Source organism: Octopus sinensis, linkage group LG13 (genome assembly GCF_006345805.1).
Source record: "Octopus sinensis linkage group LG13, ASM634580v1, whole genome shotgun sequence".
Lineage (NCBI taxonomy): Eukaryota > Metazoa > Mollusca > Cephalopoda > Octopoda > Octopodidae > Octopus > Octopus sinensis.
The window spans coordinates 27,493,236-27,508,235 of record NC_043009.1 but is presented as its reverse complement, the minus strand read 5'-3'; the positions used below and the strand labels follow the sequence as shown (position 1 = coordinate 27,508,235).

General features: G+C 31.9%; 1 protein-coding gene across 13 annotated transcripts in view; it reads left to right on the top strand.

The window, feature by feature from the left end:
* The window catches only part of LOC115218437 (protocadherin-11 X-linked), a 457,497-nt gene that overhangs the window by 353,329 nt on the left and 89,168 nt on the right, over positions 1-15,000 (top strand). For 9 of the 13 annotated variants that reach the window (XM_036508273.1, XM_036508274.1, XM_036508269.1 and 6 more), the window contains one exon: positions 2,001-2,492. The exons of the other annotated variants lie outside the window; for them this stretch is intronic. In XM_036508273.1, coding sequence (XP_036364166.1) covers positions 2,001-2,492 — 492 coding nt within the window. The remainder of the gene's footprint in view (positions 1-2,000; positions 2,493-15,000) is intronic. 13 annotated transcript variants of the gene reach the window in all.

The following is a 15,000-nucleotide window of genomic DNA, read 5'->3' as shown; positions in this document are numbered from 1 at the left end:
TATATATATATATCTGTCAATGTAATATATATAACTGTGTGATTGTGTGTGCATATGTATGCATGTATATATATATATATATATATATATGCACACACATGAACACATATATACACATATATGTACATACATATATACATACATCTATACATATATGTATATATACACGTGTGTGTGTGTGTATACATGTTTGAACGTATGCATATATATATATATATATATATTATACTTGGGAATATTATTGGGTTATTTACAGATTCACAATTCTTGGAATGTCATTCTTCCCGTATTACCATTCTTTCTGTTTCTCATATGAGATTCAGTTATGCATAACTTTTGCCAAGTGAAATAATTAGAGAATCGTGAATCATTTCATCATATATTTTCTATCATACGCTGATGCACACACACAACACACACAGCACACACATGCACATACATACATAAATAAATATACACATATATTAATTTTATATATATATATATATATATATATATACACACACACACGTATGCACATACACATACATGTACATATATAATATGGATATATATATATCTTATATTTATTTCAATTTTCCTCCAATGTTTTATTTTATATAATAGAAACAAAATAACAAACCAATGAAATTTCATGATTTCTGAGGATCATGATAGGACAATGTAATGGAAAAACTAGGCAGAAATTTCATTTCAATCTTTCAGTCTTTTCATTTGGCAATTCTTTTCATGTTAATTAATTTTAATTCTGAATGAAGAACATTGCAACCCCAATAATAATCAAAATCATATTACTTGTAAATTTTCTATCAAAAAATGCTACTCTCATATCTGAAATTATGCGTGCCTACATATGTACATATATGTTATGTGTGTGTATATGTACAAGGGTGAATCAAAAAGTAATGCCATTTTGTTTAGGACAGGTATAATTACCAACACAGGAACATGTATCATACATCAAAATGAAGCTGGTCCTCTGTGGATCACATCCCTACTTCTCAACATAGTCACCGTTTCTCTCAATAGCAATGTTCCACCTTCGAATGAGAGCATGTACCCCTGCCCCTGTAAAATTCTGTTGACTGTTCTTTGAGCCATTTCTTCACAACAAATTCAAAGAGACAACACCTTCTTTCAAAGGCTTGTAACAACTGATGAAACATGGGTTCATCATTATGAATGGGAATCAAAGAGGCAGTCAATGGAATGGCGCCACTCTACGACATCACCACTGGAAAAGTGCAAGACACAAAAGTCAGTTGGAAAAATCATGGCGACTGTCTTTTGGGATGCTCAAGGTGTCATTCTGGTCGATTTCTTGCCAAAAGGAAAAACATTGAACTCATAATAAGCTTCATTTTGATGTATGATACATGTACCTGTGTTGGTAATTATACCTATCCTCAACAAAATGGCATTACTTTTTGACTTACTCTTATATGAATGTGTATGTGTGTGTGCTTGTGTGTGTGTCTGTGTGTGTGTGCGTGTTTGATTTGATTTACAAATGTGAGACAATAGTACTCAATCTATGTGGTAAAGTTCAGTGATTTTTTTTCCAACCTGCGATGTGACTTCACCACTGCTCTGAGTTTCTTGTTTGCTTTGCTAAATGAAATAGAAATGAGAAAAATCAGATTAAATTAAAATATATATCTATCTATATATATATATATATATATATATATATATATGTGTGTGTGTGTGTGTGTTTGTATATATATATGTGTGTGTTTGTATATATATATATATATATATACACACATATGCACAGATGCCCATATATATATCATACATCATGAAATCTCTTTGAATATACGACCATGATTGCCTACATACATGTATGTATAAACTTACTCACACACTCTCACATACACCCACACACACATACACACACTCTCACACACTCACATTCTCTCTCACACACATAAACATATAATTTATTTTCTTTTTTTGTACCATTTTTACTGAACCCTTTTCCTTGTTATCTCTGCCAGCGGAATCAAATTGGTGGTGGTGACTCTCTTCTGCATAGCCCTGGAGGGGATTCCATTATCAGCAATGGTAGGCACCTTGGGACGTTTACAGGCAGGAAAAACCATTCCAATTTGCCATCACCAGCTACATCTTCACTTGTTTCCTATGCACCAATGGAAGATCAAAATGACCTGGGGTTAAATTCTTGTACGACAACCATCACGACTGTCTCAGAGAACAACACAGCCAACAATGGTGCGCCAAACACAACCAACATCACCACCACCAACAACAACAATACGAGCACCAATACAGTCAATACTAGCAACTTATCTACTCCTACCAATACTACTTCTACCACTCCTCTTACTCCTACTACAGATAAGAATGTTCCTAACTTTGCTACTCCTGGTAGTCCAGCTACTTCTACTACTACTACTCCAAACGTTACCAACCTCAAAGAGAACTCGGTTCGTGCCACCAATGTCGCCAATGGTCCCAAAGAAGGAAAAGTATGCATTGTTGTTGACTCACTGCTTGGTTGCTGGGTGTTTTGTTTGAGATCTGACTGCACCTTATGCATCTTTATCAGTTGCTTCTGGTTCTTCCTTTAATTCCCTATCCCCACCCCTATCCACATCACACTTTTTCTATTTGTTTTACATATATTGCTAGCAATAACAACAACCAGTTTTCCTCTGTTTTTTTCCCTCCCCTCTTAGTGTTTGCATCTAGTTTGGCTATAAATTTAACAACCAATTTTTCCTTTTAAATTAATTCATCATCATTATTATTATTATTATTATCATTATTATTATTATTATTATTATTATTATTATTATTATTACTATTATCATAACCGTTATTATCATTAGTATGCCATATCTAAGTAGATAAAGACTTGATAAACTAGTTCAAAGTTGTTTCCGTTACATTCCAGGTATTGCACACAGCGCTTAAATCTGCATATCTCAGATTAAATCCACATTGCTTATCAAACAAACCACCACCGCCGCCGTTATCATCCTCATCATTAACATTATCATCAGCATCATCGTCCTCTTCATCATTAATATCATCATTATCATCATACATCACCATTTATCAATGAGACGTTGCAATGGCTGGGCTCAAATTTTCTGTCTAGTTTCAAATGCTCTGATGTTCTTTTTGGAAAGCTATTTGAATTTCCATGCCTAAAACATCATGGACGTTTTGTTCCTTTTGCATTCGTTTTTACTTTCATTTTTCCATGCCAGCATGATTTAGAAGAATATATCACTAAGGCTTTGTTTTAACAGGCAGATACACTTCCTATCACTAACACTGACCTGTTTTTCAAGTAAAGGATTTCTTATTTCACTCCTCTTCAGTGAAAGATCTGTTGGCAGGAGAAATCACAACACCACTGCTTCTTGCAACTTTCTCAGAATACAAATTTAAATGAAGACACAGACACATACTTCCCCATTTAGGTTCATTATATATATAATATATATATACTCTTGACTCTTGGCAATGAAAGTTCATATCCTACCAAAGCTAACTGTGCCTTTTCCTTTTGGGGACAACAAAGAAAAACATCCAATCCCTGAAATTGTAGGTCTTGTACCTAAATCAGACACATTATTATTGTGTGAGAGAGCAGTGGATGCCATCAAAGTGACACAGGTAAAATATATGAAGCCCAATATACCCAACATGACTACCCGTCTGATAGGGGTACACCAGGCACATGCATTACAACCATATGTGCGCAACATGGTGATCTCATATCAAGGTAAACAGTGCATGACCTTGCAGGTGGGGCCCAGTCAGAATTTTCTTCAGGTTGAGTAGCCTATCCCACTCAAAAGGTCCCTGTACAAGGGTTGTTTAAGGATGTTGAACTAAACACCCATGTTCCCAAAGGTGAATTATCAAAATCCCAAAGAATTCCTCTCAACACATGGATATGATGCTCTCCCACTACTTCTGCTCGTGATTAGAGATGTATATATCGTCAGCTACTAAGGGACGTGCTCAACTGGTTATGGTCAAACAACTGACAAGCAAATCTGTGGTATTGAGCAGAATATTTGCTGTAGCCCACCTTTTATACCTAGGCAAAACTATTCTTCTTCTTCTTATTATTATTATTATTATTATTATCATCATTATTATTATTATTATTATTATTATTATTATTATTATTATTATTATTATTATTATTTTAATTCTCAGAGCTCTCAATCATATGTGCTCTGGTTAATTCTGTGAGAGTAGACAGCAACTTGTCACCAGAGGTGTCACAGGATCTGTTTCCACAAAATTATAACCCTAGGTACTTGAATGTTAGGTTATTGTGGAAGACATTCAGTATGCAAGCAGCTGTCATAATATTATTATTATTATTATTATTATTTTATTGTTGCTTTGTTTTATACAAGCTGTTCCAGGTTTCACCCAGTGGCCTCAAGTAACCACAAGTTCAACATTTTACTATGGGTGCCATTTATGATTTGCAAGAATCTAAGAATTAAAATTCTGTTAAAATTCTAATATTTCAGTTAAGTTAGAGCTTCAAAAGAATAAGGTGTTTTCAAGTTGATAAAGTTTTTCAACTTAAAACTTACCATCTTCTGCAATTAATTATCTTTATTATTATTATTATTATATTATTATTATTATTATTATTATTATTATTACTATTATTATTATTATTATTATTATGATAGTTTTATTATTATTGGACATTATGACCAGCCTGATAAAATTCTAAAGTTCTCTGTTAGGTATTATGGATCTATCTAAATGTGATAATTTAATTTCTTGAGCAAGGTTAATAAGATTTTCCTTAATTAAGTCATCACCATCATCATCATCATCATCACCACTACTACAACCACCACCATCCCCACCTCATTGTCATTTTGTCATTTTCATATTCTTCATGTTCATTTGAGTGTGTTTTTGCTTTCATTTGCTTGCTTCTGCTTACTATTTTTTTTTGTTAGACAGCTTATAAGCTTGTGTTAGGGTTGATTTGTGATAGTGCTTCAGTTTTATTTTCCTCCTTGTTTTTGTTGTCTTTTTCGATGTCTTACAAATGTTTGTCCAGATAAAATGTCTTTAAGATAAATCTAATCTCTTAGTTTTGACAGAAAATTTTCAAATCTTACAGTAAAATCATTGTAAAATGTGTAACGTTGTCTAAATGCTTACTCTTGAAAGACAAGTTCACACTAGAAGTGTTATCACTAATAATAGTTCTAGATTAAAATGTTTGTCCAGAAATATATTGACCTTTAAAAAGTTTTCACCCAAGTTTTATTTGCTTATAAATTTGTGTTTATCTTGTGATGTTGTGAAGAATTAGTTGTGGTCATTGATTTACCATTTTATTTAAATAATCGATAATGTGTTTTGTTTTTGAAAAAATTCATCTTTGAAATTTATTTTAACTTAACTACATGAAGATATATATGATCAGCAGATGTGATATCAGTTAGGGTCACTATATAAGGACATTATTACATGACTATCAAATAAGGATATCATTTAACATTTATTTCTAAATGATGACATTTCTGGTGAATGAATTTATATTTGAATTAGGAACAGCACATAAGACATTTAGAGTTTTCTGGGAATCTTGTTACTATTTTGAATCTATATTAACAACAGACTATAAGTTAATTTATGTCCATATGATTTTAGTATGCTTAAAATTGTCTTATTTTAATACTTTTTTAAATATTTCATCATTTCCAAAGCAGTAGACTTTATTTTATGCATGATTATCTATTTCAATATATATTGTTTAAAATGTAGTTTAACAGAAAAATCTAATTTTGTACTGGTTGATACTAGTTCATATTTGTATTCATTATTCAATGAGTGAATAACAGAATTTGTGTAAACAATCAACTTATACTTACCACCTTTAGCAACTAATTTAGTTTCTTGGAAATTCTATAATTGATATTATGTCGTATTGTGCAATGAATGAAGCTGTTTTTAAAGCGGTTATTTCACTAATATTTTCCAATAATGTATTTCATTTTGATAAAATGATGAAATATTTCATTCTTGCTTTCTCCAATAACTAGTTACTGATGCCATTCAAAAATGTAAAATCTTGAGGAATATATTTTGTTTTGATTAAACATCAAGTTCATCATTTCTGATATTCTTACAATAATTATGTGTCAAATCTCTTGTCTGGTACCAGCTTCCTGACAATTCTAGTAGGATTTTTCCATGGTAGCCACAGTTATATATTTATTAAAATACTGAAAACAAATAAAATAATAGATGTTTCCAATTTAAACAAGGGTCAGCAATTTTGAGGGTCAGAGGGTGTATGTATAATCAATGATGCAAACCTCAGTATTTCACTGGTATTATATTTTGTGAGCATGAAATTAGGCTTTGACAGGAATTGAACACAAAACACAGGGAGTTGGGACAAATGCCAAAAGGCAGTTTTTCTGACATTCTAATGACTCTGCTTATTCATTACTCTTATAACAATAATCATGATGATAATAAGAATAAGAATAATCCTTTCTTATCTGGACAGAAGGCCAGAAATTTTGAGAGGAGGGGTAAGTTGATGACATCAATCCCAGTGCTTGACTGGGACTCATTTTATCGATGCTGAAGGATGAAAGGCAAAGTCAACCTCAATAGAAGTTGAACATAGAGACAAATGAAATGCCACTAAGCATTTTATCCAGCTTGCTAGTGATCCTACCAGCTCACTACCTCAAAAAACATTAATAAAACTTTATACTATTGCCACAAAGGCTGAAATTTGCAGGGCAGGGTATAGTCGATTGTGGGGCAGGGTCTAGTCAATTATACTGACCCCAGTGCTCAACTGATACCCATTTTATCGATCTCCAAAAGGATAATAATAATCATAACAACAACAACAACAACAACAACAACAGCAGCAGCCACAACAATAATAATAATTTTTTATTGAACAAATTTTGTTTAAATAATTGTCATTTTAAGTATTATTAGTATTCTCATCAGAGTCTATAGCAGAGGTTCCCAGCCTGGGGTCTGCAGAACCCTGGTGGTCAGCAAAGGTAGTACTGGAGGTCCATGAACTAAATTCAAAATTACATATATATACATAAGGATAAGCATATAAAAAGGGGTCCATGGGAAAACTCATTTAAATAAAAGGGCTGGGACCCACTGTTGGGGACCACTGTGAAAAGGTTGGGAACCACTGGTTTATAGCAAGGATTGATAAAGGGATCAATATTGAGATCTGTGTGAATATACAAGGGATATTAAGGATATTAAGAGTACTGAATAGTTAGTGAAATGAATTAAGAAGAATATAGTAATTTAAGGCCAACTCTCACTAATTTCCAACCAAATAAGTGATGCAATAACTAGCATTCACCAAAAATTTATTTCGCATTAGATATTCCAACTATATCAATAAAATATGATTGAATATTTATTGCTTTTTATCAATTTCGTTAAGTATTTTCATTAAATTTCTGTAAATATTTCTTATTAAAAAAAGTGATAATGACACAAAAAAAGTAGCAAAGGAATTATTGTTTTAAAAATAAGAAATCTTTTATTATTAATTATATTTTAAAATTTTATTTTAGAAATATACTCGTTGGACGGTGGGTCAATAAGTTATCAATGATTCCATGAAGGAGTTAAGGTTATAACAAGTTGGCTAATGTCTATGTTATGATCAAAGGAACCATATATTATAATATTCTATGGCAGCTAATGGGTTTATGATCAAGCTGAAGAATTCAAGGGTTATGGTGAAGAGGTCTTAGACTTCACATTGAAATATTGGTTTCTGATTTCACTCATAAATTTTGGCTTACATTAACTTCCAGCAAGATGTCTTACATAATTTTCTGTAGAATATGGAACATCAGAATTTAACTGTTTTGTATTTAGTGATGTTAATAAGGGTATCTAAAATAGATAAAAAGATCTTCTTATAACTTACGTGTACATAGAGAAATGCTTTAATTTGTGCCTTGCTCTTTCTGATATATATATATATATATAATATATATATATATATATATATATATATATATATATATGGAAGTATGTACAGATATGTATACTTATATATGCCGCATGGCATATACATACATACACATATCTAATGTAGGCCTGTTTATGTTTCGATAAACTAGCTACTGTAGTTGTTGTTATTGTTATTATTGTTATTGTCGTTGTTGCTGTTGTTGTTGTTGTTATTGTTGTTGTTGTTTAGCCCAAGGTCAGCTCTGATCAAGCAGACCTATAATCAAAGGTGTTCCAGGTGTGTCATTCTCCATCTTAGGACTGCATTAATCAGTGTGTCCTTCCCTTTTTAAGATGGTAGGATATGATTTGAGGAGATTTGGCTGCTAACTCTAGAAAGTCAACTGACCACATAGAGGTTTTCTCAAGTAGGTTAAAACTTTCAAGCATATTTCTTTAAAAAACAATAATTTGTTCTGTTTTCTACATTCCATTAAAAAATATTTTCTTCATATTATCTTTGCTTTTTGTAAATATATTTTATCTATTTTACCAACACATCAAAATCACATGATCTGATCCAAACATATTTTCAAGTTTTATGTTTTACTATTTTTATACTTCTATATTTTATTGTTTTTATGTTTTGTTTTATTTTGTTATTACCTAAGCATATTTTACACAATTCTTCAGCAAATAGTTAATGTTCTTCTACAAATGGCTAATATCTGCTTCTATAAATTTTTCCTTACTAGCTAATATCTTCTAAATAAATACTTTACTGTTTTTATCAGAAATCATACTGTTTTCTAAACTTATATTCCATTACTTTTTTATACCCAATTTCTGTGTGTCTGTGTATATGTGTGCATACATGTGTATTTATTTGTATTTATCTGTGTATGTGTATATGATTTGGATGAGTTTGTTTCTCTCCGTGTTTGTTCCTCTCTGATTCTTAGCTCTCAATAAAAGTTATAGAAATGGAAACAAACTTGCCAGAGACATAGGTTTTTATTTCAAGAACATTTTCTGAAATTGGATTTCTCTAGTATGAACCATGATACCTAAAAATGTGTTAGAGTTTGCAACTAATTTCTTAGTTGCTTCCAAAATCTTTAGTTTAGTGTTTAATCTGAATGTTTTTTCCCCCCAATTCTGTTTAATAGATTAGGCACCTGTCTTGCCAAAGCATTTTATGATTTTATATATTCACATTTCATATATATATATGTGTGCATAATAAGCCCAATAGCTGTTTCTGGAGTCTGAAGATCTGTCATAATGTTGGTAGATGTAGTTCAACAAAAAAATGCAGCCAGTAATGGAAGCAAATAAACATTGAACAAATCAAGCCTCTGCTATCAGGGTAGAAACAAAATCTTAGATTACAGATCATGATTCCACCTTTAAACTTCTCTGCATCATGATCTGAAATCTAAGGTTTTGTTTCTATTCTGATGATGGAGGTTCAATTTATCCAATGCTTATTTGCTTCTATTACTGGCTGCATATTTTGGTGAACTACATCTACCAACATTATGATGTGTGCATATATATATATATATGCATATGTATATACATGAGTTTATTATCAACAGCAAATCATTATCCCTTATAGCTGTTTCAATTATATTGTGTGTATATATATATATATATATATATATATATATATATATATATATATATATATGGTTGGTTGTCTATTCCTTAAGCAGAGTCTGGCCACCTCCTTATGCCTTGGATGCATCATGGCATTTGCTGTGATTTTTTTAAAACCAGAAAACGTATTGAAAAGACATCCGCATAGATTCTATATCTAATTTGGATCACCAAAAAGGTACAGTTAAGTTCTGATCTTTAAAAATCTTAAAATATCTTTTGAGGCCTCTGTTAGATTTACAGACCTTATGGCATACACGGCATTGAAAGGTGTACACAGATATATATGCATAATAATTGGTGGAGGTTCGTCTCCCATGAGCCCAGCAAAAGAAAAGCAAGGTCTGTCACAAACTGTGCACACAAAAAGCTCACCGAGATTCACCTTCTCGATTGCAACATTATTCTCAAAGAGATTTCATGATATTACACTTAATTCTTAATTATGTTTGTTTCAACGCTGTGGAATATACATTTCATGAATATAGATATTAACATGAGTACAAACATATGGATGAACATAGTAAATTTGAGCTGGTTACAGAAACTAATAAATACAAAAGTAAGAATAAGACTATATGAAGCAACTTGCTTTATTAAATATATTTGGTATTTCAGGAATGCTTATTGTATCTTTTCTGCTACTAATTACACTATATTTCAATTACTATATTCTATGATCTACCTCAGGTGTCCTGTATATATAAATATATGTATAATATGTGTGTATGTGTGCGTGTGTGAATATACATAAATATATATATGTTCAGATTCTGTATGAATACCAATATACATACACACATATATGTATGTATGTATGTCTGTATGTAGGTAGGTATGTATATTATATAAGCAATGATGATATATATATATACATATATATCTTTAAACATGAGAAACGTATTCAATACATATTGTAGAATATAATTTTATCTTATGACATAGCTGACCCTTTGCTCCAACATGATACAGGAATGACATAGCAAATTTCTAGATACATACAACTATGTGATGTGATATAATGTGTGTGTGTGTGTATGTGTGTGTGTGCCAACAGCATCATTATTTTCTACCTTTTCTCCATTTCTCTATGTGAGTTGGATAGATCTTCAGCACAACATCCCATCACTCATTGTAGTTACTTGTCAATTTTTGAGATTCAGTTTCCTCAGATCAGTGTTTTCCACTTCCTCTAATGTCTTTTGCAATCTTCCCCTCCTACAGATTCTTTCCACTTGGACCACTTGGTACTTCTTTAAAACTGCTACCCTCCATACATATCAAATGCTCATAATAGCAAAGTCTTCTCTCTTGCACACTTCAAGGAGTTCTTGTTGTCTTCAGTGTTTGTCTCAACTCATTTTATTCAGTAATCCTTGGACTCAAACATTACACATCAAGTGGAGCATGACCGATTAATTTAATTCCAGCATTTTCAAATCCTTCTCATTCAGAAGAGTATATTTCAGTGATATACAAAATCATATTTCATACAAAAGCCTAATACAATTCTCCCTTCAATTTGTGAAAGAGTCCTTTTGGTTTCCAGCAAAAGTAATGTCTCCCTGAATTTATTCCATTCCGTTCTTATTCTGGCTACTGTGCTTTCAGAACACCTACCACCACTACAGATTATATCACCTAGGTAACAGAAATTGTGAACTACAATATAAAGGGCCTTCCAGGCATTGAAAAATCTTTATTTGATGTATGTTCAGTGTTCTCTTACTGCCAGCTAGTCCTATGTATAAATACATGCCCACTCAACTAAAATTTCCTCAATCTGTTTAATGCTATTCTTATCAAATTATTAATATTCTTATAAAAATAACTGATATTTGCTTCAATAAACTTCCTTTTACCAGTTTAATACATTCTAAACACGTATTTTCCAATTTCTCTCAGAAAACATATTGTTTTCAAAATTGATTTTCAATTATGATTTTCCTCCAGGGCGTGTGTGTCTGTATGTGTAGGAGAGCCTCAATAATTTTTAACTCTTAATTAATGGGACTCATTAAATTTGAACAAATTTGGTAGAGAAATTATCCTTTTCTGAAACATGGTTTCTATACTTTCAGCAATCTAAAATTTGGTAGTTTTGCCACTAGTCTCCTGAAATATGTGTATGAATATGTGTGTATGAATATATATATATATATGTGTGTGTGTGTGTGTATATATATATATATATATATATATATATACATATATATAAGGGTGTGTGTGTGTATATATATATATATATATATGTGTGTGTGTGTGTAATGTATATATAGGTGTAGGAATGGCTGTGTGGTAAGTAGCTTGCTTACCAATCACATGGCTATGGGTTCAGTCCCACTGTGCGGGACCTTGGGCAAGTGTCTTCTACTATAGCCTTGTGAGTGGACTTGGTAGAAAGAAACTGAATGAAGAGTGTTGTATATATGTGTATGTCTATATATATATATATATAATATATGTTTGTATGTCTGTGTTTGTCCCCCAACATCGCTTGACAACTGATGCTGGTGTACTTACGTACCCATAACTTAGCAGTTCGGCAAAAGAGACTGATAGAATAAGTACTAGGCTTACAAAGAATGAGTCCTGGCGTTGATTTTTTTCGACTAAAGGTGGTGCTGCTCCATCATGGACACAGTGAAAGGACTGAAATAAATAAATAAATAAAAGAATATATTTCTATATATGTATATATATATATATATACATAAATACATATATTATATATAATATATATATATATATATATATATATATATATACATATTATGTATACATATATATACATATATATATATATATATATATATATATATATATATATCAGCGATAAGAAACAGACACTAGGGATGCAATACCACAAAATGTGCATATGAATAATTGATCAGAGAATAACTGAAATGTTTTGCTTTAGTAAACAAAATTAACTGGGAAAACCTATACTCCTCTAACAGAACTGTATGTAAAAATAGCTTTCTAAGTATTATTTTTGACACTCAACTTCAATATACCTGTATTCCTTCTTGGATTATAATTTTCTTCAATGTCAACAGCATCAGAATCACTGTCAATTTTTTATTTATCCATGTGTGTGCCTGTGTGTGTTCATACACACACACACACACACACATATATATATATATATATATAATATATATATATATATATGTATATACACATATGTAGTAAATCCCAAGAAAGCAAAGAACAAACACAGAAAAACAAGGTGGGGAGGTGGTACAGGTAAAGTATTAGCAGACGGTCAGGGAAAGAAAGAAAGGTGGTTTAACGTTTCGAGCAGAGCTCTTCTTCAGAATCAGGAAAGTCCAATAGAAAAGGAAGACAGAGGAAGAAAATCGCCAGTGATTCACATATATACATATATATATACTTATAGGGGAGAATTCACAAAAAAAACAAAAGACGAAGGCAGGTAGTGTAGACAACAAACAGATATATATGTTTAATGCTTGGGAAGTGAAAAAGTCTTTAACGTTTTGTGCCTATGCTCTTTCACAGAAAGGAACACAGAAAGAAACAAGGTTGGATTTGTAGGAGTGGGGTTACGAGGGAGGGTTGACAATGAAGGTAGAGAGAGAAGGGAGAAAGTGGGTAGGAGTGAAGAGAAGAGAGACGGAGAGTAGGAGTGAAGAGAAGAAGTAGGAGTTATAGCAAGAGAGGAGAGATGGGTGGGAGGAAGTAGGTGCAAAAGGGAGAGAGGAGAGGGAGGGTTAGATGAAGAGGGGAGGAGAGTTGAGCCCATGTGGCACAAAGGAGCGAAGAGAATATCCTCTATACACTGCGTGTTGGTCAATCAGTATGTCTGTCTGTTTAAATAATCCTTCAGCTATTTTCCAATCAAACCATTTGCTGCTCCATCTATTTCTCTGTCTCTCTATCTGTCCATCTGTCATTTTATTTTTTATCTCCTCCCATCTCTGAATCTGATTAGTCAACTTGTTTATTATATCGGTTGCTTAAAAGTTGTTGCATAATCATTTGACCAAACGATTGATCTAAATATAACAGTTTACTTTTATATTGAGAATTATCATTTCCCTTTGTTTCTGCTAGGAAAAACGATCGTGTTTATAATCTTGATTGGATTTGTCTATAGAGAACAGTATCAATATTTGCCCCTTGTAAATCATTTCTATGTCAATGTTACTTTTGAAGTGTTGAAGAGAGAGACAGAGAGAGAGAGTGAGAGATGAAATGGAAGGAGTGATGAAGTATAGCAATATATTTGGATAGATTACTATGTAGAGACTGAAAGAGGCAACCAACAGTAATGAGTGTGGCTAAAAAGGAAATATATCCATAGATATATGTAAAGTTATATAAAGACGTAATGAGAAAGCTGAAAATTATTCATAATGAATTTTACACAAATGGAGTGGCAAGTAGCTGAGTTGACAGAATATAAGGCATTCAGCCAAGACACTCTACAACTTACATATGAAATCAACACTAAAACAAGATCCAATTCTAAAACAACTTGGTATAGTTTACTTCTGTGCATAGTGAAAGTGCTTACATTTAAAGCATACCTTTGTTTGGTTTGTAAACCAACAAATACCCATCAATTTTTAAAGCAATTTCTCATGTGGGGGTGTGAAATAGAGATTAAACTTGTGATAGATATATATGCTACCAATGAGGAGATTTTAATCGCATCACTTATATATAAATATGATAATCAAATTAATGGTTCGCTAAGGCCTGTGAAAAGCCCCTGACATTTTCTTGTAAATCTGCATACAAAAGTATCTACATGTCAGATCTATGCTCATTAATCTTTTTATCTTGAGTGAAATGATGATAATGTTGATATTACTTGTTGACATAATCACCAATCACTCTGCTCTTTCAAAGAGTTGTGGAATAAAAGCATTCCTTATTTAGAAAACAAGGATTGGTGACAAGCCATGAAATCCTGCTTCAAATAAATTTCACATCTTACCCATGCTTTCTTGAGAAACAAATGTTAAATGAACAAAAGAAAACCTTTATTAAACCAAAATATGACTTAACCTCCCCATCTAAACTATGCTAGCATGATAAACTGACATTAAATGAAGCCAAAATATGATTTAGCATTTCTTTTCTCTGTAATTTCTTCTGATATTTCATGTTTGATCCTTATTTTGTGCATTTTGTATTCACCTGAAATGACAAACCCTCTGCTGACTTACTTTTTTTTTACACTTCATATGGCTTATCACGCTTTTTTTAATGCCATGCCTACAGCTGTTTATAGTTATGGACCTGCATGCAAAAGTCTGAAAATTCAGGAATTTTCTTGGGAATGATGCATCATTGGTTTCCCATTGCTTACTG